The 26,607-nt window shown below is 57.4% G+C and overlaps 1 protein-coding gene across 1 annotated transcript in view; it reads left to right on the forward strand.

Annotated features, from left to right (window-relative positions):
- The first annotated feature begins 742 nt into the window (after positions 1-742).
- Positions 743-26,607, forward strand: part of HS6ST1 (heparan sulfate 6-O-sulfotransferase 1) — a 42,247-nt gene continuing 16,382 nt past the window's right edge. The window contains exon 1 of the mRNA XM_003133399.7: positions 743-1,419. Within this exon, the coding sequence (XP_003133447.4) occupies positions 893-1,419 (527 nt within the window). The 5' untranslated portion in view covers positions 743-892. The remainder of the gene's footprint in view (positions 1,420-26,607) is intronic.

The raw sequence follows: 26,607 nt of genomic DNA on the forward strand, positions 1-26,607 counted from the left end.
AAGCTCCCAAAGGCTTCCACGGACCCTTCGGCATCTCTCCAAGAAGGCCTCTGGGTCATTGTCCCACAGCCACGGTGGGGGGAGGGGGAAGAGAGTCTGACCACTGCCCTTAGACCCAGGCCCCCTACCGTCCCTTTTTCTCCTAGACCCGCTCCCCCAGCCTCACATCCCATCAAATCTATTCCCCCCCCCCACCCCCGCTTTTGGAACTTCAGAACATCCAGTGTGCAAAGTCAAGGTTTTCCCTCCACTGAAGCAGGGACAGGGACCCAGGCCCCAAAGCACCGGCCGCCACGGGGCCCCCTCCAGCCCAGAAGGTCAGTGCGCGTCCCGCTACACGTTTCCCCAGCCGTTCTCCACGCCTCTGTGAACGGAAAGACAGACCCCGCTGCCCGCCTCGGAGCTGCCTAGCCGAGGCCGGAGACCCGCGTCGCGGAGCTGGGTGCCGGCCTGCAGCTCTGAGCTCTGGGGGCGGGGCCCAGGTTCGGCGCGGGCGGCGACGGCAAGAGGAGCGGCGGGGGCGGGCCGGGGGCGGGCAGGGGCGGGGCGGCGGCGGACTGCGGAGACGCGGCGGCGCGCTGGGCGGCGCAGAGCGTTCTCGGCGCGGCGCGGCGCGGAGCTGAGTGGCCGGTGCGGGGCCGCGGGGGGCGCGGGCCGGGGCCGGGCCGGAGCCGAGCCGGAGCCAAACTGGGGTCGGACTGGGGATCGGGGGCCGGGTGGAGAACAGCCATGGCGCCACGCAGGGCCGCGGCCCGCGCCGCTGCGGGCGGCCTGGGCGCCGAGTAGCCGGGCCGGGCCGGAGCGCGGGCGGCGGCGGCAGAGGCAACTGCTCCCGCGCCCCCCGCCCTCCAGGCCCCGCGCCCCGCGCCCGGGCTGCCGGCAATGGTGACACATGCGGCGGCGGCGCGCTGGCAGCAGGACCATGGTTGAGCGCGCCAGCAAGTTCGTGCTGGTCGTGGCGGGCTCGGCGTGCTTCATGCTCATCCTCTACCAGTACGCGGGCCCGGGGCTGAGCCTGGGCGCGCCCGGCGGCCGCGCGCCGCCCGACGACCTGGACCTCTTCCCCACGCCCGACCCGCACTACGAGAAGAAGTACTACTTCCCGGTGCGCGAGCTGGAGCGCTCGCTGCACTTCGACATGAAGGGCGACGACGTGATAGTCTTCTTGCACATCCAGAAAACGGGCGGCACCACCTTCGGCCGTCACCTCGTGCAGAACGTGCGCCTCGAGGTGCCCTGCGACTGCCGGCCCGGCCAGAAGAAGTGCACCTGCTACCGGCCCAACCGCCGCGAGACCTGGCTCTTCTCCCGCTTCTCCACGGGCTGGAGCTGCGGACTGCACGCCGACTGGACCGAGCTCACCAACTGCGTGCCCGGCGTGCTGGACCGCCGCGACCCCGCCGCGCTGCGCACGCCCAGGTGAGCGCCTGCCACCGATCCCGCCGTCGGGCCAGGGCGGCGGAGTGCCAGCTGGCGGCCGGGCCCGGACCCCCGCCGGGCGGTCCTGGGCCGGCCCTTCCCACCGTGCCCCTCTCTCCTGCCCTCTCGGGGGCCCCCATTCGCCGCAGCCCCTCTGGACCCCTTCCTGACCTCGGGGTGCCCCAGTTGGTCTGCTGCGGCCCGTTGTGGTCCCTGCGCTCTGATTCCGCTCTCACCTCCTCCTCCGTGCCTCTTTACTTTTCCCCACCGCTCGCAGAGCTGCACAGCGCCCGGGCTTCCCGGGGCCCCCGCCCCAAGACCGCGCTGGCAGTCCAGGCTGGCCTATCCTCGGATGGGAACACGCGTTCCTCTGTGTGTGAAGGCCACCTGGTGTGCCACCCTCACTGTTCCGCTCCAGTCCACATCGGAAGTGAGAGAAGTGAAGCGCCCCCCTTCCACGCCCCCCCCCAGCCAGTCTATCTTGAGAGGGCTGGGGAGGAGCTGCCAGAGGAGGGGGTTGGCTCAGCCTTGCCCAAGTGGCAGGTAGAACAAAGGCCCTAGTGTCACCTGGGGCTGGGGGCGGGGAGGAGGCAGGACTGCCTGCCCCTAAGAGGTGGGCCAAAACGAGGGCAAAGAGGAGCAGAAGCAGGCCAGCAGCAGGCTGTGGGGAGCTGAGCTGGCCAGGGGCACCTGTGCAGCCAGACGCCTTCGCTGGGGGCCCCCACTGCTGTGAAGATTGATCTGGGGGGCGGGGAGCTCTTTTGGGAAGCACTTTGTATGCAGAAAGACCCTCCTCTCTCCCCAGGATACTGGATTTCCAAGGGTTAAAGTTGGGGTTCTTTTTCTTCTGTTTGTGATGGTGCCCTATGGGGTCTTTTCCCCAGGACGTTGGGGCTGGGAAGGGCCAGGAGGAAGGTCTTCTTGCCTGCCTTTTGTTTCTCTTCCACATTTGTCTTAAGACCGAGTTCTCTCTCGGCCAGCCTGGCCATTGGGGAGCTGTGTTCCTCAGCTTTCCTAGCTTGCAGGTGCAGAATCTTGGTCCATTTGGAGAATGAAGGTTTGGTATCCAGCCAGCTTGGAACTGTCCTTGCTCAGCCTTCAGTCCTTCCCTCATGGTCTTTCCCAGACTGTCAGCCACTGGGGCCCTAGAGCTGGGGGGAGGGTGTGGCTCACCACTTTCCCTTGGCTGTCCCCCCCACTAGCAGCAGCTCCCAGCCTGAGGGGTAATGTTTTGGTCCCTTAAGGCTATGTCGGTTCTCAGTCTGCCCATCTAGGCCCTTGAAGCCTTGCTTCCTACCCAGCATTTGGGCTGCACCACGTAGATGTACTTTCCTGGCCTTGTACCAACCCTCACCCCACTACTCCCCAGAGTCCAACACTCTGTGCCAGACCAGGTTGGACCTGGGGGCTGGTAGCCACCCACCCTCACCCCGCTACTCCCCAGAGTCCAACCACTCTGTGCCAGACCAGGTTGGACCTGGGGGCTGGCAGCCACACTGGCCCCTCCAGAGCCCTGGAGGGGACAGTGTGCAGACCTCATTCCAGGACTACTGGAGACCCAAGTCAAGCTTGCCAAGCAGTCCTGGGCTCTAGTTTGCGACCAGGACACTTGTCCTGCAGCCCCACTTCTTGAGGCTGTTTTTCCCTCTGGGTCACCAGGATGAAGGGACCCTGGCCTCCGTTTTCCAGAGTTTGTCCACCAGAACAAGAGGCCCAGCCACCCCACAGAAGGGGGCCACCAAGTGCTGCACAAGGGAGGTCAGCACTCCTTCCTCCAGGTGGGCATGTGGAGCAGGAATGGAAGACTCCGTGCGTGGTCAGCTGAGGCCAGCTGCCTCCTGCTGTGGTGGGCCGCCAACCTGCCCGCCCGCTGGGAAGTTGCTGAGCTCAGCAGCATGCCGACCACGGAGGAGGGGTTTCCAGGGTCCTCCTGTGGCCTGCCCTCTGCCGTCTGCTTGGGGAGTGGGTTGTGTTACCAGGCAGGTGACAGCCTTGCTGTCCTGCCATGTCATGCTCCCCCCTTCCATTCTGTCCCCCGCGGCGCTAGGTAGATTGCGTCTTTAAAGAGCCTCCTGGAGAGGAGGGGGGTAACCTTGGCTTTGTGCATTTAATTTACAAGCCCAATGCATGGAGGTTCATCTGCTGAGTGCTCTCCTGGTCTGGGGGGTCAGGTTGCAACTCCCCATTGGCCCAGGACCCAGCACCCAGAGGAACGGAGGCAGTGCCCAGCCTCCATGGGATGCCTGGTGTCAGAAGTCTCAGATGTCACACTCAGCCTCCTCCCCATGGCCCTGTGGTGGCAGAGTGACCACCTGGCTGGCAAACTGAGGGGTGACAGGGTGCTCTCTTCCTCCTTTCTGGTCCCTAGGATCAGGCACCTGGTGTGTGTAGGACAAATGCCTCCCTGCTTCTAGAATCCCCACCGTGCCTCTCCAGGCTCTCTGTGCCAAAGTTTGCAGTGCTCTGGGACCTTGCACACAGAAAAGTAAGGGTTTTCACAGCTCCCGTACCTCTGTGCCACGCAGCGTGAGCCCAGGTGGTTCTGGGCTGGGCATGCGTCAAGGTGACAAACAGAGACTGACGGGTTTCCAGCACCTTGCTGGAATGTGGTGTGGAACTTCTGGCATCTCTTGGTGCTTTCAGGCTTGGAAAAAAGGAACAGGTGTGTGAGCAAAGCATTGGCAGGTCACTCATTCATCCTGTGTCTGCCAAGGGAGCTGCCATACCTGCTGGCATCTGCCAGGAGTACTTGTATGGCCCCCTGCAAGGATGGGCCTCAGAGAGGTGTGGCTGTCCATGGCAGCAGGCAGGGGACTAACTGTTGCCAGGGGCCTCTTTGGTTAGAGTGCCTCAGCACCCCCTGCTCCCACGTCACCCCATAGGGTTGAGCTGTTGCTTCTAAGGATCACAACGTTCCTCCTTCCTTGTCCATCGGCCTGAAGGAGATGAGACACAGTCAAGGTCTTGCCTGGATTGCCCTAGAAATGTCCCTATAATCATGGAGGCTTCATTTGGAGCCGCAGAGGTCATCTGGGCCCCAAGCATGGCTTCTGGGCCCCCCTCATGGGGTCCTCTCTGCAGCAGGAGCCCCTGGTAGCTCCCAGCATCATATTGTTACCCAGCAGAGGCTGTGCTTCCTTGCAGGAGGAGGAGCCCTGGCATCATTGGCATGTGCCTTCTCAGGTCCTGCAGCCTCGCTCTAGTCACATCCTCCCTCCTCCCTCCACCTTCGCAAAGTGCCCTCTGGTGCTGTCCTCTGCCCAGTACACCCTCCTCACCTACCACTGCTCTGCTGGCTCCTCCTCCCTCTTCAGCCTCTGCTCTGCTGCCCCTTCCTCCAGGAAGCCTTCCCTGGCAGTGCCTGTTGCCTTAGGTGCCCCTGGCCACTCTGCAGCTGCTATCCTGGCATGTCCACAGCATATTGACACTGGCCGGAGGCAGAACGGGTGCTGCTGACATGTGGCACCACTGAGAACATTCACTTGCTGGTCCCAGAAAACCTTGGGGGTTTCTCACTGGGCCCATCCTAGTTAGATAGGAGCATTTCTGGGGCACTCAACAATTTCCACCTTGCCCTTGCAAGCACAATTTTACATGCAATCAAGGGACAGACCCTGCATTTGCCTGCAGTGGGGGCAGGTCTTACCCAGAGCTGGTTACGGGGACCAATGAACAGGGCCCGGCCACCTGAGGGACATGGTTGTGGTGACACCATGGCCTGAATCATGCAGAGAGATCCTGGGTTGAAATGAAAGGAATCTAAGGTCAAGAAGTTTAGAGCGATCTTCTTTAAAAACAAAAACAACAAAAATTCTTCCTGGTAAGCAGATGCCTAATAAGACAAACTTTCGGAGTTCCCATTGTGGCTCAGCAGTAACAAACCTGACTAACGTCCATGAGGACAGGGGTTCGCCACCTGGCGTCACTCAGTGGGTTAAAGGATCCAGCGTTGCCACGAGGTGTGGTGTAGGTTACAGATGTGGCTCAGATCCCACGTTGCTGTGGCTGTTAGACCGCTAACCTGGGAACTTCCATATGCCACAGGTGCAGCTCTTAAAAAAAAAAAAAAAAAGACAAAACTTTCAAATGACTTTTGGGCAGCCCCTTTCAGTGACACCCTGGCTTGTGAAATCATCAGGCTCCACAGCTCATGTTGTCTTTAAAGCACCATAGAACTGGCAAGACCAGGGCTTTCTGTTCCCTGGGCACTTCCCTTGTAAACACGAGGGTGGTGCCGAGTGGGCTGGACTTGTCTGTTCCCGGGGGTCAGAGGGCCTTCCCGGTGGGTGTAGCTCCCAGCCCCGGGACCTGGGGGCCAGTGAAGCCAGGGTTTCTTTCTCAGTGGCTGGACTGAGAGGTTTGGCTGCCACCCTTGGAAAGTGACAGGCAGTCAGTGGGGGCCTGGCCTTGTCATCCTCAAAGGACCCCGCGCCTTTTTCTTTTACATTCTCTGCTCCTTTTTTTCGTTATTGTTATAAAGTAGTGATTGTGGAGAGAATTGGGAGAAAAGTATGAAAAAGGAAAGTCACCACATTCTTTACACATACATTTTCTTCTTAAAAAATTTTACTTATTTATTTTTAGTTTTTTGGCTGTGTCCAAGGCATGCAAAAGTTTCCAGGGCATGGATTGAACCACACCACAGCAATGACAATCCCTGATCCTTCACTGCTGGGCCACTAGGAAACTCCAGGTTTTCTTTTTATTGTAATTGAAGCCATCATGTAAACTCTCTGCAGATGCTTCTCCATGTCATGAAACATTAATAATTGGGTGGCTGCAGGTGACGCACCCCTGGGTGCACCATAGTCAGTTCTCCTCTGTCGTTGAATATGCAGCTTTCCCATTTCTGCTTCTGTACCTAAGGCCACAGTGGACATCCTTGTACATCAAACATTTGGCATAGCCCTGATTTCCTTCAGAAATTCCTAGGAGTGGCATTTCTTTGTTGAGACTGGTCTGAATGTTTAAATGCTCTCCATGTAAATGTTAAGTTACTTTTCAGAAAGTCTTCCCCTGACTCTGTAGTCAGGCGTGGTCTTTGAGTGTTTGTGTTAAATATTGGGTTTAAAGGGTTTGCTGTCACATGTGAGCGGACTGTCTCTATCTGTGGTTTATGAAGTCCCGTGTGACGAGTGGCACCCTTGGGTGGCCCATCACTTTGGCTGTGCCCAGCCACCCCACATGTCTGCCCATCTGGTCACAGATGTCTGCCTGTGACCCCTGCTTAGTGCGAGGGTGCAGTTCTCTGCCATCTGGGGCTGAAAGAGAGGTGATGAGGAGCCAGGGTCTGCAGAGGGAAGGGTGCAGACGGGGGGGCGGGGGGCAGCTCTTGGAATGGGTCGTCTCCTTTGGTCCCCCCCACCCCCGCAAAGCAAATGTGACAATTGTCCCCGTTTTCCCTACAAGGAAGTCAAGGCTCAGAAAAGTTAGGGAGCTGCCATCCTGATGTCTGTCTGTTCCGTCAGTACCCCCAGCTGGGAGGACTGGCAGGCGAGAACCAAAGCCAGCCATCAGGTTGGGCTCAACACGGGTACCTGAGACCCTGGGTGGAGGCAGGTCTTTTCACACACAGACCTGGGTGGTGGGTTTACAGCAGAACATCAGGCAGCCCTCATGATGCAGTAGCAAGACAGGAATGAGGCCATGTCCTCCTGGCTCTGCAGCAAGGCCAGTGGCTCCCATCACCTCCCCCGAGGGATGGGGTCCTTCTTGGATAGTCCTGGGCCTGCAGCCGCTAGCCTTGCTAGAAGGGTTGTGGAATTCAGGCCAGATGCCATTCAGCAGGTCTGCAGAGAGGAGGCAGGATGGGAAGGGGCAAGGGCTCCTGACCGGATGGTTTCTGAATGTCCCACTCTCACAGTGGTTTCTAGCCACGTGGAGGTGTCTCATTGCCAGCCATCTCTGCCGGCAGCCTTACTCTGCCTCACTGGCCAGCACTCGAAGGTGGAGAGGTGTGTTTGCAGGGTCTCCATCTCTCAACAGCCTTACTCCTGGCATTCCCAGAACTCAGCTGGCTCTTTCTCTTCCTATTGCACTTTTTGCTGTTTGGTTTGAGGTGTTTATGGTTTTTTGGGTTTTTTTTTGTTTTTTTTTTTTTTGAGGGAGGGACATTATGCAGAAAGAAGGTCCTATGCTTGGCAGGGGCCCCAGGGGTTGAGATGCTGCTCCAGCCACAAAAATAGGCAGGCACGTGAGTGGTGACAGCAGGGCTATCTGAGGGACTTGGAGGAGGCGCTTCCACGTGGGGTTTTGCAGGATCACTAGGAGTATAGGCAGGAAGCAGTGCCCTGGAGCCACAGCCAGTCACACAGACAAATGGTGACAAAGGAGGGCAGTGGGGACGCACCCTCCCAGAGACCCAGGTGCCAGTGTACAATCCGTCCCCAAAGGCAGGCCTGTCACTTTCTGGCTATAGGATTTGTGGCCCAGTTTCTGTTTCTCTGTGGGTAAAATGTCTCCTTCCTGGTGTGGCATTGTCCCAGGTCCCCAGCTTACAGGGCCTGTTGTTTTGGAAAAGCATCATGTGGACGTACCCATATACCAGAGCATTAATGCGGCTCCCAGGTGGACAGGAGACATCAGGGTCATCAGGCTGGGCCGAGGGAGGAGGCTGTCTAGTCTCGAGGTACCACACACACCCTACCCCAGCCTGGGGTGGGTCCCAGGCCTGTTTCCCTTAATGGGGAGCAGAAACCAGCAGAAATGTGGGCTGCCCTACTCGCCCACAGCCACCGACGGCCCTGGTCAGGCTCCCAACCAGCTCTGGGGTTGCCAGGAGTTTGGCTAAGGATACGCAGCCCTCCAGTTGGCCTTTCCTTCTCTAGGTTCCTCCAGGGCCCCATCCCCACCCTGGCTGTGCGTCTGTTCGCTCACTCCACCCAGCATCCTGGGTCCGGGGCCTGGACTCCAAGGGCTGCCTGCGGGGCTTGCTGCACCCCACATCCCGCAAGGAGTTCACAGGGGCTCTGAGACCCCGGGGCAGGACAGAGGCGTGTGGGGACTCGGCACTAGGGTTCCTTCTGGGAAGCCCAGGCCACAACTCTAGGCCCCAAGAAGCCCAACTGGGAACCAGAGCAGGAGAGGGGAGCCCCCAGGCAGCCTCTCACCTTGTATCTGCAGCCAGGGGGTCTCATGGCCACAGAGGAAACAGCCATCTGAGCCTGTTTCCCCACCTCTAAAATGGGATAGAGAACTTGTCATTTGGTTCTGTACTGGAACCCGTGGCCTGTTGCCCATGATCTCCTGTGACTGAGGGCCTTCCAGCCCCAGATTGTGTCTGAGTCTTGTTGGAGCCATGGCCACTCATAACCCCGTATAATTCTGCAATCCAGGAATGAGCATGGGTCTCACTGCTGGGAGTGGGATCCACGTCCTCTGCCATCAGGCTGTAGGCAGCTTCCCACAGCAATGTAAGGGAAGGGGGTGGGGCTGGGGCAGCCTGCAAGTGTCCGGCAGTCTGTGAGCACCTCAGTTTGGGGGTTTGGGGTTTTTTTTGTCTTTTATAATTTTTTTTTAATTAACACATAGCTGATTTACAATGTTGTGCTAATTTCTGCTATACAGCAGAGTGACTCAGTCATACATATATATACATTCCGTTTCTTATATTATTTTCCATCGTGGTCTGTACCAGGAGATTGGATATAGTTCCCTGTGCTGTACAGCAGCACCTCATTGTTTATCCGCTCTAAACGCAATAGTTTGTTTATATCTACTAACCCCAAACTCCCAGTTCATCCCAGTCCCTCCCCTTCTCCCTTGGCAGTCGCAAGTCTGTTCTCCATGTCCATGAGTCTGATTCTGTTCTCTGTAGATAGATTCCAGATAGAAGTGAAATCCTATAGTGTTTGTCTTTCTCCTTCTGACTTAATTTCACTTCGTGTGAGAATATCTAGTTGTTTCCATGTTGCTGCAAATGCTGTTATTTCATTCTTTCTTATGGCTGAGTTGCATTCGATTGTGTATATGAACCGCATCTTCTTAATCCATTTTTCTGTTTAAATGGGGAATGTAAAGGCCCAGGGGGTAGGGACGGGGGATCAGAGCAAATCACTAATTGTCTGGAAAGATAGTACCTAGAGAGATGAAAACCCTGGAGTTAATTGTTTATGAAGCTGTGGAATCAAAGGGAGTCAGTAGCTGTGGGAGACTGGCCCCAGTTGGTCACAGGCAGGACCTGGGACCCCTGTCTCTGCAGGCCAGGTCCCCCCACACAAGTCACGCTCGCCCTGATGCACCGTGGTGGACATTGGAGTTCCTGAGTCACTAGCCCAGGGATCCAGCTCTGCTCCTACCTGGAGACCATGGGACTGGGAGCATCATCTTCTTGGCCTGCCTTGTGGAGCAGTGGTAGGACTCCATAAGGATGTCCTGGCCACTAGCGGGGGTGGAGGGAGTGCTGTTTAGTTCCATCAGCTTCTGCCCTCCACAACAAGAAAAGTCAGCGATCCTCCATGGGCCGCCCAGCGAGCGCAGTGAGGGAGCAGGAGCAGCAGGCGGCCAGGCCCTGCCTCAGGGCCAGGGAACCCAGGTCCGCAGAAGGAGTGGCAGCAGAGCAAGGGTGGGCGCCCAGGCTTGGAGCATACCTGCTGGGTTGAATAGTGATTCTAGCAACTGCAAGCTCTGACTTCCACCTTGGTTTTCCCACCTGTAACATGGGCGCACTGGCAGTGCCTGCCTCTCAGGTTGGTACTTGGAAGTACGCCTATTGCTGGGGATTCTTTTTGCACAAGAGGCTACAATGCACCCCTTTCTCTGGGAACAGGGACAAGCCCTTCAGAGCCAGTCACTCTGAATTGTTCAGCTCAGGGGTCAGCAAGGCATTTCCCTGACAGCAGCTGGCGTCTGGGCAGTTACCAGGGATGTATCAATGGCCTTCCAACATGGTGACCAGGGATGTGCCATGCTTCGGCCAAGGGGGTCTCCTGCTCACCCCAGGCTGTAGCATTGGGTACTCCTGCCTGTGCCCACTTGACAAAAAGGCCTTATCCAAAAGTCCTTGCCTACCTGGCCAGCAGCCCAGATGTCATTGTAATCTTGGCCTGTGGGTACCAGTGCAAGTCAGTCCTGGTGTCTGGTCTGTGTTGGCAACAGCCCATCTTTCCCTCTGAGAACCCTGGAGACCCAACTGAGAACTCAGTGGTGGGGGGTGGGGGAAGAAATGCCAGGTGGCCTAGTTCTTTCCCCTCCCCGCCCCCCAGAAACCTAGGCACGTGGTAGTCCTTTCCCCTCCCAGGGCCCCCGTCTGCCCTGGCTTGGGGCCAAGGTCACCCACCCACAGACATGGCCAGGAGTGGAGTGGTGGGCTCCCATTCACTCAGTGATCGCTGTGGTCCATGCTGCTAGTACCTCTGCCCCTCCTTGCCACCCCCACCCCACCGCCCACATCTCCTGTTTCCCCTGTACCCTTTTTTATACCTTCCCTCACTGCAGACACATGCATCCCTTAAACAGCACGTAGCACTGTTAGCTGTTGCACACTTTCTAGACCCTGCGTCAGGCTGTACCTGGCCTTGTGGACCTTGTTCCCTTCACTCAACCTTGTTGTTGAGACCTATCCGTGTTGGTCCATGATGTGCATATTTAATTTATTGACTGCTGGGATTGTCTAGACATATCCCTTTTTTTTCCTGTGCTTTGTTCTGAGACCAGACGGGAGGCATGTTTCACAGACAGGTGACAGTAACCAGACTTGCCCATCCTCCCAACATGTCGCTTGGAGCAGATCGAGGGGTGGGGAGAGTCCATCCTTGGCTCTGCCGGACGTGGCCAGCACTATCCAGATGGGCTCCACTAGCCACCCATCCCCACCCCAGCCATGCCTGAGGTCCCCATCATTTGACCTGTTAGGTGTTGCCATTTCTACCAAGCCAGCAGCCATGAGATGGTATGCTGAGATCTCTCGGGGGTGAGACAGGCCTCCTTTTGTGTGGCTACTGGCCACTGAGATTTCCTCCCGGCCTCTAACCTGTTCACATCTTTGGGCTCTTTCTTCCCGAGAGGTGGCTTGTATCCTGGTACAAGTTCTGTGAATGGTGAGCTCCTCCTGACTGTCCTTCCACTGCCTTCAGGTCCAGGCATTTGATTCCCTGGCACCTGTACCAGTAGAGGCTGGGTGGGCTGGTTGTACCCTTGCCCTCCAGCCAACAGCACTGAGTGCATGTGAGAATATCCGCTGACCTCTGAACCCCTCTCGGACCTCTTGAGGTGGGGAATCAGCTAGAGGACCGGAAGGTTGGGTGGGTAGCTAGGGGGCTGGCTGACCAGTCATCCTCCCTACAGTAGGCACGCCCCCAGGACCTCCCTCCAAAGTCCTCAGCAGGGCCTGGGGCAGCAGCTGCACAAGCCCAGAAAGCCAGACAGGTCAGCAGCCCCACTGCCGTGACTCATACCCATCACCCCTGGCTCGTTGGGGTCCCTGTGAGCTTGGGTTGTCGGAAAGGATCCTGCAGCCAAAACCAGAGTCTGGAGCCCACTTCTCTGAGGTCATAGGACTCTCCTTCACCTCCTGATGGAAATCTAGGCTTTTCTAGAGTGAGGCCTGCCTGTGTCACCTGCCCCACAACCCCCAGCCCAGTCCTGTACCTCCAGCCAGATGCCTGGTCCCCCATCTGCAGCAGCCACCCCTCAGGGCTGGACTCTGCATGGCCTGCCTCTGGGATAGACCTTCCCACATCCTCCTGGAAAGGGGCGGGGGGGGCGCAGTTTTGGAATGAACCACCCCCCCCACACTTGGCCCTAGCCCCTATTTGCTCCTTAGGCCACTGACCACCCCGCCACACACACCCCCACTTGGCCCAGGAGGGGTGGCCTGTAAATCACTGTCCATCTGAGAGTTAGCTGCTGCCACCACAGGGCTCACTGGGCCTCTTGAACCAACACCAGCACGGATTTTCGGCCCCTGGGCAGTGGGTGAGCATCTCTAAGTTGAGAGCTGTAAAGGCTCCCATGTGATAATTGACCTCCCTGGAGCACTGGTGTCCTTGGAAGATGAGGGATTGCAATGTGGAGGTTTTGTGTTTGCATCACCACAGCAGGAGGTGGGGTTGGTGTTGTCTCTGAGCAGTAAGTTAAGAGTCTTCTCTGAGTCCCAGTTCCCCGTCCCTGTTGGGGGGTAGGAGACCTGGGGGTGGGGGGAGGGGCTGGGTAAGGCTCTGTCCCCTGTGCGCCCCACTTGCAGGATGTGTGCCACACTGGGGGCGGAATGAGCAGGTGTCCTCACCCAGAGGACACACTCTGAGACCGACAGCCATACTTGGCACCAGGCCTTCCTCATTCCCACCTCAATGTTAGGGCCCCACTTTGCAGATGCGGATACAAAGGTTCCGAGAGCCTAAGTAACTTGTCATGCAGGGTCACATGTGGCAGGGCTGGGATTCATACTCAGCCTGTGGCTCCAGAGTTTCCTGTTGACCCCTCCCCAGTGACAGGGAGCAGGCAGGGTCCCCTAGGAAGGGAGAGCCAGGCATCACCCGGGTGTAAGGTTTGCACTCGCAACACTGCCTGCCCTGGCTGGAGGGTAATGCGGCTTCTTAAGGGACGGGCTTTCGCAGCAGCCCGAAGTGGTACAGGGTCCCAGAGGAGGCCCCAAGTGACCACCTACCCTCCCTCCTCAGGGCCCAGCTGGGTGAGTGACTGCCCACCAGAAACAGCCAAGCCATTGGGTCTGATGTTTCGCTCTCCACGGAGGAGAGGGTCGGCAGAGGCAGGGCAGATGGTCTCCCAGGGGCTTAGTGGTTTCTGATGTCACCTGTGAGGAGGGGCCCAGGCAGGCACAAAGCTGGGGAGCAGATGGGCTCCCCCCTGCCTGGGGCACCGCAGCCTTGATCCCCAGTCATGGTGCTCCTCCCCCTCCAGGGCCTCGCCCTGTTCCCTTGGCAAGCAGGTCTGGGCACTTCGTTTTGCTTAGACAAGTCCAGACAGGAGGCTACTGGTTGGCCCACTGGCTGAACCCTGCCGAAGTTCAGGGCCTACCAGGTCCTGCTCTGAAACTGTCCATCGCCTGCAGTTCGGAATCCCAGGCCTGTAAGGAGAGGTTCACTCCGCTTTCCTGGAAGCTCCGCTGGCAAAGTGCCCAGAGGAAAACACCTTTTTATCAAGTCGGAGGCGGTCACATTTCAGCCAAGTGGGTCAGAGGCCGGCCGGGAGATTGGGGGCGGGGGGTTGCTGGGCCCCAGCAGGAGCAGACCCCAACCTCAAGCATCAGGTTGAAAGGGGGCCCAGTGGGCATCAGGCAGGGCTCAGCCCAGGGACGGAATGCATACCAGGCCAGCTGAGGCCCAGAGTGTGACTGTTAGGGCGCCTGGGCTGCATGGGCCCCTCTAACCTCCTGGGCCCCTCTTTGCCCATCAGAGGCACAGAAGATTTGAGAAGCAGAGGCTGACAGCCAGTGACCGAGGCCCCTCACAGTGCAGTACCTGCCCCCACAGGCCAGGGGACCTCACTCGGAGGCGGGGGGGTGGGGGGAGTGTTTGTGCTCACTCATGCTGAGTGAGCCCCTTCCATCCCTTTCACCCTCCCCCAGCCTGAGCCTTGCTGGCTTTGGTCACTTGTCTATCTGCTGGCCAGATCAGAGGCAGCCTGAGGTGGTTGCAGCTGCAGAGGGGCCATGTCAGAGTTGCAAGGGAGCCAACCTAGCACAGTCTCCATCATGGGTCAGAGATGGGGTGGTGTGGCTCGCTGGATCAGCGGGCCTTGTACAGAACAGCGCCCCAGTGCAGCCAGCACACCACATGAGCTGTTCCGGGTCATTTGCAGAGGAAATGCCCTTCAGAGGGTCATTGTGTTAGCACAGAGCCTGGGGGTGGGTGGCCTGTGTGGCAATTGGTCACTGGTCTCCCCCTACCCGCCCCAGCTGTGAGCTCCTGACCGCACAGTCAGCTGGCCTGGGAGCCCAGCCCTTGTGGGCCAGCAGCTGTTGCCTGCTGATGTCTCACAGAAAACCCCCACCTTGACCAGCCCAGGCTCTGTGCAGGGACCCCCTTTGAGTGTTTGTAAACTCGGTTAGCAGAGGGTTTTTTTTAATTAAATTTTTTATTAGAGTGTAGTTGATTTACAGTATTTCTTCAATTTGTGTTGTACAGCAGAGTGACTCAATCACATAACAGTTTCCTTGGCTGTACAGTAGGGGCCCACTTCCCATCCATTCCAAATGTAACAGTTTGTATCTGTTTAGTAGGTTTTAACTGAGCCCTCACTCTGTGCAGTCTGCAGGGCACTAGCGTGGGATCCCAGCCCCTGGCCCTCCCTGCCCGGCCACCCAGCCATACCTGACAGCAGCCCAGGTGTGGGAGGACCCAGGGGTCTTGGCATCTGGCACCTCCCTCAGGCAGCACTGGCAGCCTGCCTCGAGTTCATGGGGGCAACATGAGGGCCTTGGCCCCCAGGATGGTGACTGCCATCCATGGGACAGGCCACATTTGGGTTTTCTCCAGGTGACATCAGGTCAGGGTCCCTCCACACATGCCCCAGTTCGGGTACACCCAGTCACTCTGCTGGCCCTGGGCTTGGCAAGGACCAGTGGGCCTGGGACAGGCACCACCCCAGGTACACCATGAGGTGCCTCCACTGTTCTGATTCCCTTGGGGAAGCAGAAGCCCAGAGAGGTCAAGGGACTTGCCGAGGGTCACTGGGCTCAGGCAGCAGACCCGATCGCCCTGGAGCCCCGTTTGTCCCGCACTTACCCCTGGCTGCATCTGCCCAGCAGTTATCATTCCAGCAAAGGACAGTGTACAGGATGGGCTGCCGGCCCTGCCCCAGGACACAGGCAGCATCCTGGCAGAGCCAGAGGTCGCCTAGAGCCAGCTCCTCAGTCCCACAGGCAGCAAAAAGGAGGCTTGGGATTGTGGAAAATTTAGTGCTAGGCTTGAAAACTTTTTAAAATATTTACCTTCCTTCCATTCTTTCTCCATAAAACTGTAATACTTATGTGGCCCAGGAGCTGGCCAGGGAGCTGTGGGCAGGGCCTGGCTGAAACCTCCTCGCTGCAGCTGCACCACTCGGCGAGGGATCGGGCCAGCTGGCGGCCCTCTGGGTTTCCAGGTTCCAGGTGCCAATAGGTGTGCCCAAGAGACAGGATTGACTTGGAGGGTCAGGCGGAAGTGTTTTCTGATTGACAGAGCCTTGACTTCTCCAGGGAGAGGATAGTGGGCATGTGGAGGGGCTGGCACTCTGCCCCCAGGCCCAGGTGGGGCCTCTGAAGGGTCCTGGCTGGGGACACACAGGCCAGCCATGCCCCAGGGACACACTCAGCCATAGTTTCCACGTAGGGGATCCCATGGGGACCAGGCTCTGGCAGTCAGGGCCACGGCCTTGAACCAGCACATACATGTCCCCCAAGTTAGGATAAGCATCTCTACCAGTGTCCTGGACACAGATGGTACACACAGCTGGGTCGGATGACCACTGGGTCTCCACCCAGCTCCCAGCTCCTCCCACCCCCACGCCTGCCATGTCCACCCACCACCAGGGGCAGAGCTGACTGGGAGCATGGCATGGCTCCATCTCTGGTTTGGAGGCCTTCTCTGTGACACCTGTTCCATGTCATGCCAGCCACAGGCTATCCCCCAACTCACAGAGTAGCGGCCTCGGGCTGGGGCTGGACCTCAGGGACACGGGCCCACTCCCAGGGCTGACCCTGGGCTGCACAAGGCACCCAGGCTCTGATGGCCACACACACTCCTGGCTGCAGCTTGTGCAGCGGTGACTCAAATATCCTGGAACAAGAAGCCCTTTTTCCCTTACAAGTGCTTGGCACTTTGAGACATTTCCTCCCGTTTGAAATTCCTTCCCGCCAGCCCCCTTCAGGAGCTGAGTGATTTTTCCACTCCAGGGCCCGGCCACCCCTTCATCCCTGCCACTTCCCTCCCAGGCCAGGACATGAGGGAAATGTGTGTTTGTGGAAAATTGGCTGTCGTTGCAGGAAGGGAAGAGGGGCAGCTGGAGCCAAGCCCTCAGCCCCCTGCCCACCCAAAAGGCTCCAGACTTTGCAGGCAGCCGTCATGGTGTGAAAGGCCAGACCCCTCAGACAGCTGGTCCTTGGGGCTCCCTGCCTCCCTCCCCACCCGCAAGAAGAGGGAGTTTGGCCAACAGCAATGACAGAGGCCCTGGTTTCTCAGGCAGGCATGGCGGGTGGGGTGCACGTGGCAGTAGCAGTGAATTAGCTGCAGGAACTCTGGGTTAAAACCTGCTGGGGCTGGGGAGGGGGGCGGTCCCCGGAGGAGTCCCCCATTGGGGCAGAAAGAGGGAGCCCTGGAGTCTGTTTGCCAGGCAGAGCCAGGCATGGCTCACCTGGCCCAGTCTGATATGCTGTGCTGCCCCAGCCTGGGCCCCAAAGGGGGAGCCTAGCTGTCAGATGTGACATAAGAGGCCAGCAGGACCCCTAGCCCTGGGTGGGGTGCAGCCTGGGAGCCACCAGCCTCTGCCTGACAGATGGGCAACATTTTCAGGGCAGGGTGCAGGTGAGGGCTGTGAGCTTCTCTACCACAACCCCTACCCTGTCAGCCTCTGTCCCATGAGCAGCCAGGAATCCTCAAGACAGTCTTGGGCCACTGTGACTCGCCTGTGGGTCCCAGCTCTTTGCTGCGGATCTGGCACAGAGTAGCTTGTGACCTTTAGAGACAGAGCCTAGCTCAAGCTTCCTGAGTTCTCTCCTAAAAGGGCCACCAGTCATTTCCCTGTCACCCTGGGCTGAACCCCCAGTGTTAATGTTGGTTTCGTGGTTTGCTGAGGGCACTGGGGTCTGGTGGGCAGGGGGCCAGCTCCTGCTGGCCAGCCTCTTGGAGCCCCAGGGTGCTGATTGGAGGTTGGGTGGCAGGGCACCACCTCACGGGGGTCAAGGCTGGGGTCACCAACATCGATGTGGGGTGCAGGGTGGGAGGGGGGCAGGTTCTTTTTGTTCTGTCAGCCAAAGGACAAAAGTGGGGCTCTTGGCCAGGCCTGAGGCTGGTGCCTTCAGCCTCATCTTCAGTCCTGTCATCACTCTAGAGAACTGAGGAAGTACCCCCCTCCATTGCAGTGGGGCCACGTTTAGACTCGGCGGGCTCCATTTGTTACCCCCTCACTGAGGGGCTGTACCCAGAGGACGGTCCTCTTTCCTTGAAGGGCCTCTGTGGTTTTCTCCGAGACTTGTCAGCCCAGGGCTGGCTGCAGATGCTCCATTGAAGGAGAGCCAGGGGGAGGGAGGGCAATATATACATAACATGCAATTTACTATTTTAACCATTTTTAAGTGTACAGCTCAAGGGCATTAAGTCCATTCACATTGTTGTGCAACCGTCACCACCGTCCATCTCCAGAACTTTCCATCTCCCCCAACTGAAACTGTCCCCATTAAACAACTCCCTCTCCTCCCCCAGCCCATAACAATCTCCATTCTACTACTCTATTTCTCTGAATATGATTCCTCTAGGGACCCCATATAAGTGGAGTCATAATGGCATTTCTCTTTTTGTGACAGGCTTATTTCACTGAGCATAATGTCCTCAAGCTTCATGTCACAGCAGGTGGCAGAATGTCCTTTTTAAGGCTGAACATGACCTTGTATGTATATGCTCTGTATTGCTTTTCTGTTGATCCTTCCACGGACACTTGAGGGGTTGCTTCCTACCTCTTATTCCTATGAATAACGTTGCTGTGAATGGGCACACAAATATCTCTTCATGTCCCTGCTTTCAGTTCTTTTGCTGTGTACCTTAAGATGGAATTGCTGGTGGGAGTTCCTATCATGGCTCAGCGGAAACGAATATGACTAGTATCCATTAGGATGCAGGTTCAATCCCTGGCCTCGCTCAGTGGGTTAAGGCTCCAACATTGCCCCGAGCTATGGTGTAGGTCACAGGTGTGGCTCAGATCTGGCATTGCTGTGGCTGTGGTGTAGGCCAGCAGCTACAGCTCTGTTTTGACCCCTGGTCTGGGAACCACCATATGCCACAAATGCGGCCCTAAATGATTTTTTAAAAAAAGATGGAATTGGTGGATCTTGTGGTAATTATATGTCTAATTTTTTTAGAGAACCACCATTCTACCTTCCCATCAAGAATGCACCTAAGTGGAGTGTCCGTTGTAGCTCAGCAGGTTAAGAACCCAACCTATTGTCCATGAGGATGTGGGTTCAATCCCTGGCCTCCCTCAATGGGTTAAGGATCAGGCATTGATGCAAGCTGCAGTGCAGGTCACAGATCTGGCTCAGATCCAGCATTGGCTGTGGCATAGGTCAGCAGCTGCGGCTCTGATTCAACCCGTAGCGTATGGACTTCCATATGCTGCAGGTATAGCCCTAAAAAGAAAAAAAAAAAAAAGTACATAAGGCTTCCAATTTCTCCATACCCTTACCAGCATATCTTCTTTTCTGGCTAATGGCTGGTCGTGGCCTAGGTCAGGAAGATCCAGAATGCAGTGCACAAGTGCTGCAGCAGGAGTTCCCTGGGGTCTCAGGAGGAGTCTGGCAAGGCCAAGTTCAGACTCGTAGGCCCAGAAGTTGGGAGAAGCTGAGGTGTGGGACAGCACTGTGTGGAATTGGGGTCAGGCATCTAGCAGAGGGTCTTAGTGGATGGAGGGATGGGTAGGAGGTCCCCTGCCCAGGAGGCGAGGCAGCTGCATGCTATGCTTAGCTCTGCAGTGGTCTCGGTGTGGACCCATGACTTGAGCTAGGCCTGCCTGGTTCAGCAAGGCCACTTCGTGGTCTGAAGCAACTGGGAGACCGGCTGGGTCCCATTGTGACCACAGACCATGCCCTATAGGCCACGGGAATCCCTGTAACTTCCCACCTCCTGGGCTGGGTGTTAATTCCTCAGCCCTTCTGGGCAGCTGGGAAGCAGCTGTGTCTGGTCTTAGGTGTAAGACCTGCCTTCTTCCCCAGTGGCCATGCCACTCCACTGTCCCCTCTGCTATCTGTCCCCAGAGGCCCCACACCAGCCAGGCTGGAGGGAACTAGCAACATGTGCCAAGCTCTCACAGCCTTGGGGACCCTGGGTTCATGAGGGACCCCTACACTGGGTAGTTTTTGGTTCTGGAGGCTCCCAGGCCTTGGACTGCAGTGGGCTTGGTGCTCCCCTCTTGGGCACAGGGCTCTGGGCAACAGGCAGAATGTTTATGGCCCAGCTGGTGCCACTTGCAGCCTTTATCCTATTTCCTGACCCCTGCCAAGGTTGGTGTGGTGTCAGGGACAGTGCAAGGGCCTTTGCCTCTGAAGCCATCACTCAGCAGCCGAGGCCCTGGACACACAGGGGCATCTTCTCATCTGGCAGGAAGGCCATGGCAGCGCCCTACAGGGCTGGAGACATAGGCCTTTAGCAAACCCTACTGACACAGTTTGGGCCACGTGTTTATTCTTCCTAGTGAGGTTTTAGACGTGTGTGGGTCCCCACTTGTGAGTCCTCTAGGGCCTGGCAAGCTTGGTTCTTTGTGTCCCCTCCCCTGACTCCAGAGCCCAGGTTGGATTGGCCATGGGGTACAAAGATATGGGTGCCAGAGGGCTGTGTAGACCCTACCTGTCAGCGCCTTCCTCCTCTGGGTCCCAGAGGTGCCATCCGTACCCAGGCCCATGCTGCTGCTCCACGTAAGCTGCTCACCCACTGAGGCTGTGGCCTCTGCCAGCAGGGAGTCCATCCCCAGGTCTACTGGGGCCCATGGTCTGCTGCTGCTGCTGCTGCACCTTCACCCTGGACAGGAGGGCCCCCTCCTCTGGGGGTGGAGGTGCCACAGAAAGTCCACTCTCCTGACCGCCCTGTTCTGTGCCAGGAAGTCGCCTGACAGGTGGGTGATGGAGGCACCACCACTGACTGCTTCTGCTCTGGGTTTTAGGGGCTGATGGTCGTGCCCCTGGTCAGTTTCATTCCAGCCTCAGAGCCTAAGTCGTGCTGTGAGTCCTTGTTCTGCCAAGGCCCTATGCTGGCCCTGGGTACTTGGGCTGACGGGCCAGGCTAGTGGGAGACAGGTCTGTACTGTATGATGTGCCCATGGTTGAGAGGTGGGCCAGGGCAGGGAGGGTCCGAGGGGAGAAGGAGGGTCCCCAGAGCAGATCTGGGTGGCAGCACTGCTTGACAAGGAGATGGGTATGTGGTTGGGCACTGGGGTGCCTGGCCCTTTTGAGGGCCCCACTGCACACAGAGCACTTGGTGTGGGGGTGGTAGAACACATCCTGAAGGGTTGAGCAGGGGAGCAGGTCCCCTGGGGCCTCTGTGACAGAAAACTTCAGACCATGCACAGCTGAGGGGCCTGCAGCCACACAGAGGACCCCAGACTTGGGCCTGGGGACCCATTTGCGGCAGTAGTGGGATCAAAGTTGGGAGGTGCAGGCATTGGTGTGGTGCCTGGAGAGCCATGGGACCAGACAGGAAAGAAGCCAGACTAGACTCAGATCCCTAAGCGAGTCCCCTCCCCTGGGGCCCTGTCATGCAGAGAGCAGCTGTTGACCACACCTGGTCAGGGCAGGTGTGGGGTCAGCCCTTGCTCCCAAGGTGGTGATTGGTGCTGAATGGGCTCCTTCGGCACAGGGACCTCAGTCCTGAAAAGGACGTGTGTCTCCAGATAACACAAAGTGGCCCCAGAGTCCCTTGGCAGTGCTGAGAAGACCGGGCCTGGGGTGGGCCCAGGATCAGCAGTGCCAGGTGCAAGGGTCAGCAGCAATCAGGTGGCTCACCATAGACCCTCCCTGAGCCACAGCGGGCCAGGCCTACCAGGAACCCCACCAGTAGGCCTTGGCCGTGAGCTTTACCAGCCCTGAAGCATGACTGTGTATGTCTGGGGGAAAGACATAAGGGGGCCCGCCCTCCAGTGGGGGGATAACCCTGTGCTGCTTGGAGACGCCCTGAGAGGTTGACACTCAACAGTCAGAGCCTGCACCCTCAGTGCCCTGATCTCCAGGCCTGGGCCCCGGGCCCTCCCTCCCAGGTTCCACCACGCTAACCATGCCCCATCTCTGAGCCAGGAGGGAGGCCCCCCGGGTTGTCTGCTGCTGCAACAGGATGATGGGCAGCGTATCAGTACTGGGGGCGTGTCCTCTGTCCCAGGAAAAGGGTGCAGGTGACCAGAGGCGTTGGTGTGACCAGGCAGAGGCCTGGCCACAGCCCCACTGGGAGGCTGCCTCCCTCCCTGCCTTCTACAGCCTTTTCCGGGATCTCCTGCACCTCCGGCATTCTCTCCGGTGAGTCAAGCCGTCTTTTCCACTTTTCCAGCTGGGCTTGTCAGCTGACTATAGCCTGCCTGCCCCCCAAGTCCGTCCCCACCCCCAGCCTCCTCCCCATGCACCTGGTGAGTCACACCTCCTGGCCTGAAGCCTCAGAGCGCCCTGAACCTGGGGCCCTCGCTCACTTCCTCAGACACTTCTCCCTTTGCTCCAGGGCTCCACTGTCCCCTCCTAAGCACCAGCCCCATGCCCTGCAGGACAGCCGGGCTTCTGCTCAGTGCCCACAGCCCAGAGAGCTCTGGCCATGTGCTGCCGCTGCCCGTTCACATAGGCATCATACCTGGGGTTCCCAGTTAGACTGTCAGCCCTCCCATGGGGAGCTAGACCCCCAGGCCTGAGGGCCCTGCTGACGGACACTTCTGACTGCTGCTCCTGGGAAGCAGCACGTGAGGTCCTGGGCACTGAACATACTTTCCCCTTTCATACAAGGCTTAAGCCCTGGGTGTTTCTGTGTCCAGACTGCTATGAGTCTGGGCCCGCTGCCTCCTTGTCTTCATGTGGTATGGGTGTCCCTGCCTCGAATGCTGGGCCTGGGTGTGGTGCTGGGTGGGCTGGGAGCCTGTCCAAGCCAGTATCCTGCCAGAGACAGGATGGGCATTGTAGCTGAGGATGGCCCTTCTCAGGTCTCACCCTTTTCACCCAAGCTGGTCCCTGTGATGGTGGGAGGGCCTGGGCTGAGCAAGCCCCTGGCCCACTGGCCACCTGCCCAACTCTCCCCGTCCAGACTTTAACACTCACTGCTTCCTAGTACAGCTGCTCCCAGCTGGCCCCCTTCACCCCCAAGCAGGCCTGGGCTCCTCTGCCAGGCGTGCAGGGCCTTCCAAGAAAGACCCTCTCCCAAGGCCACCCTGGGCTCAGGCTTGACGGGTTTGCCTGGGTCGGCCCAGGGAGAGCATATGTTCAGATGATCCTGAGCTGTGGGGGTGCTGGATGGAAGAAAGGAAGGGCCTAGAATCATGTACCAGGAGGTCTGTGTGCTTGGGCAGGGCCCCGGGGGCCCCAGGCAGAGCTGTTAGAATGCATCCTTGCAGGAATTGTTTTTCTACAGGCTGTCCATCCTCCTCAGATCCTGTTGCTGCCTCTGCTTCCTAAGCACCCACACCTCCCACAGATGGAGAAGGGGCCAGCTGATGTAAGGCTGCAAGGGCTGGCGCCACAAAACAGGAAACAGACTTGGAGAGGCCTGGGCCCACCCTCGGCTGCATGTGCACACTCTCTCTCCACTTGCTACAGATGGGGCATCGGCCTCTGGAGACCTGATCATGCAGCCAGGGGTTCTTCCTCAGGGTCGGAGGCCAGCCCACTGAGCTCACTCGGAAGCGGGCACTCTGGCTGACGTACCTGCTGAGCTCACCTGGGGCCTGGGGCCCTCCCTGCCCAAGGCTCAAGCCTCAAGAGGCCCAGCACAGGGAGGATGCAGACCGATGAGGCCATTGCTTTCCTGGTTGCATGGCTGCCCCAAACCTCCAGGACCCTCTGCCCTCCAAAAGCAATCCGCACCCTTAGCCGTGGGATCCATCGGAGAGCAGCAGATGTGCTAAGCGGCCCCCTCCTGCAGCCAGGTTCTGCGGGTGAGGCCCCAGCCCCATGTCTGTACACAGGTGCTCACCAGAGACAGGTAGGCAGACGGCCTCCTTGCCATCTTATCATAAGAGCAAAGGGTCACAACCAGGAGAGGGGGTACCTTTGCCCCCATTCGTTGTCTCAGAGGAAAGTATGCGACTCTTCCCTACAAAGACCCTGTTGGTTCTAGGTTCTTTAGGATAGTTTAGCAGCTTAAGGGAATTCTATTCTAATCATGCATAATTACCTAATTTTAGCGTGTTCTTCTTGTACACCTGTTGACATCTGTAATCTGTTGATGTGATGAGTTGTAGAAATGGATTTTCTCTTATTAAGCCATCCTTGCCTACCTGGATTACCTAACTTGGTCATAGCATCATAGCTTTTGTATGCTCTACTGGATTTGATTTCATAAGATTTTGTCTTATTTTTGTCTGCGGTTTTGTACATCTATATTGAGAATGAAAAGAGCCATAATTTTCCGTTCTTCTCGTGTGTTTGTCTGATTTTGGTATCGGGGTTGTGTTGGCCTCAGAGGATGAGTTGGGCGTTGGGAGGGTGGTATGCATTTCTTTACTATTATCTAGAAGAGTTTTCATAAAGTTGGATAATCTGTTCTTTCAAAATTTGGTAGAAATTTTCTTTGTAGGAAATGTCCCTCCACTTTTTATTTTGAAAAATGTCAGACCTACACAGTAGTTGGAATAGCAGTAAAACCCTAGACCTTTCACCTAGACACACTGATTGTTAACATCTGTCATTTTGGCATACGTGCCCTTGCATGTACGTGTCTTGTTCTCTGTGTGTATATATGTACCTGTGTGCATGTGTACCTGTTTTTGTTTTGTTGCTTTTTGGTGGAACTATGTGAAATTAGGGTGCAGACATTCCCCAGTACTTGAAAACTTATAGAAAGGTTTTTAACTACTGCTTAGTTTTTTGTTTTTTGGGTTGTTTTTTTTTTTAAGTTTATGGGGCTCCTTGTGATTTTTTTTTTTTTTTCTTTCTTTTTAGGGTTGAACTTGTGGCATATGGAAGTTCCCAGGCTAGAGGTCAAATCGGAGCTGCAACTGCTGGCCTACACCACAACCACAGCAATGTGGGATCTGAGTCACATCTGCAACCCACATCACAGCTCATGGCAACGCCAGACCCTTAACCCGCTGATGAGGCTAGGGATCAAATCTGAATCCTTATGGATAAATTCGTTTCTGCTGGGCCACAATGGGAACTCCATGATTTTTCTGACTGACTGATGGCTTCTCTCCCTTCCGCCACCCTGCCCCCACCATGACCCTCATCTCCTTCCCACATGGCTGGTCTGGGGGTCCCTGGGACAGCCTCCCTCATGTGAGGACACAGATGCATTTCCTCAGGTTACCTGTCAGGGCCACACAGCTGCCACATGGCTGAGCTCATGGCAGGTAGGGAGACCCGTTCCTGGTGTGTCCTGCCCCAACTCCTCCAGGAGACCCTGCATCTGGGGTCAGTCAGAGGCAGACACACGTACCAGGTGTGGACCCCCTGATAACTAGGAGACTGGCCCAGGGTCTTCTGAACCTCAGTTGGCCTGTCTGCAGAGGGCATCTGCCCCAGAGGTTGTAGGAATAAACCAAGTGAGTGCCGGCTCCCGCCCCCACCCCAACCACAGAAGCACTCGATGGAGGGGCCCCTGAAGTGGTGGGGGTTGGGGGTGCTTGTTCTGGAAACATCCGTTTCTCCAGCCCCCAAGATCAAGGGTCACAGCTGAGATGACTGCCTTCCCAGTGCATCAGGCAGTTGTCCCTCTGGGAGAGCAGGGACCACTGAAGAAAAAGAGGGACACTGCAGTTAATTTGGACATCAGATGGCTTCTGTCTGGAGTGTGCTATTTAGGCTCTGAATTCCCCCCTCTAGAAAAAACAGTTTCTGTCCAGAGAGCACGTGAGGCCGTGCTTCACTGGCCCACTTCTTGCTCATGTGGGCAACTGTATGCGCAGAGCCGCCTCCTCTCTATTCTAAGGGTGGGGCCATGAGGAAGGGGACCAGGAGGATTCCCCTGAGATCCTGGGACAAGGGGTGCTGTGGGGAGTAGAGCCACCCACCAGCTGTGGGGTCAGCAGGTTGTGCCCTGAGGAAGGGCCCAGGGTCCCCAGACCAGCTCTGGCCTCTTGACTCCATACAGGCAGGTAGTTGGTCTCCTGGTTGTGGAGAAATTTGCACAGCCATTGGGGGGTCCAGGCCTCCCATGCCCCCAACTCTGTACCTGTAGTGAGAAGATCAGGTTGGCTTAGGTACATAAAAAAGCCCCTTAATCTTTTCATCTGTTTGTTTTATAATGCATGCTTGGTTATGTAAAATTGGAAAAATACCAAAAAAAATTGAAAGCAGAAGAAAAAGTTGCCCAGAGCACCAGGCCTGGGAACAGCACCCCCCCACACACACAAGCCCCCCCCACCCCCACCCCCGTCCCCACATTTGGTATGTGTTGTGTCTCCTCCGTGCCTGGTTTATGCGTTTTCCAAACCTGGTGTCAGGTTGTAACATCGAGCTTTGATGTGGAGATTTTGCTCATCGTGTGTGCTCCTGTGTCACTGCTGAGTCCCCAGAAGGGCCGTTGCCGTGGAGCCATCAGACATAGGTTTCAAGCCCCCCGAGCATGCTAGGCCCTGAACTGTTAGCGACCTGGCAGGGACAGCGTCTGCTGAGCTATGCCATGCCGCGTGGGCCTCCTGTGCTGGGTCTTGGCTGCGGTTGGATGTGTCCCTGGCGCCAAGACCCAGAGGCTGATGTTGGCTGGCAGATGGCGGGGGAGGGGCAGGCTGTGTGCTGCGTGCCCCAGCAGGCCTGACACTGTCCCCAGCTGTGTTTATGGGTCTCCCGTGCGTCATCTTCCTTGGGCCCTCCGTGGTACAGGCTATGGGGACATGGGGGACTAGCAAAGGCCTGGAAGCAGGAAGAGTGTACCAGTGAGGTCCTGGCCGACACTCAAGCTGATGACGAGGAGGTGAAAGCTCTGGAGGCAGGTCTCAGGCTGAGTCAGCGAGTGCACGGACCACCCAGGGGACCAGAGGGCTTGGTCACGCTCCCTTCACCCCGAGCTGGGAGCCTGTGTGTTCCGGCAGAGGTGGAGTCTCCTTGCTGATGTCAGAAGCCAGACAGCACCAGATCGGTGGGCGTGAAACGTCAGCAGCAGCCCTTTGAGGCCCCAGCAGCCAGGCAGGGTCACCTCCCAAGCAGCTGGCATGAGCCCAGTAGAGTGGAAGGGCGGAGGGGGGCTCCCCAGTGCCTCAGGAAGGCCCCAGCCAGAGCACCAGTGCCAAGTCAAGAGTCCAGGTCTGGGGCTGACCCTAGCCATGGTGGGGAAGGTCTGACCTTCACTCATCAGAGAGGGCACCTCGGGAGAGGCCTGTGCTTGAGTGGGTGCAGAGTAACCCCAAGCCTGGCCTCAGCTGGGA

Source organism: Sus scrofa, chromosome 15 (genome assembly GCF_054392235.1).
Source record: "Sus scrofa isolate SSC_HxYL_T2T_F1_AM1 chromosome 15, Sscrofa_HxYL_maternal_Yorkshire_Landrace_v2.0, whole genome shotgun sequence".
Taxonomy (NCBI): Eukaryota; Metazoa; Chordata; class Mammalia; order Artiodactyla; family Suidae; genus Sus; species Sus scrofa.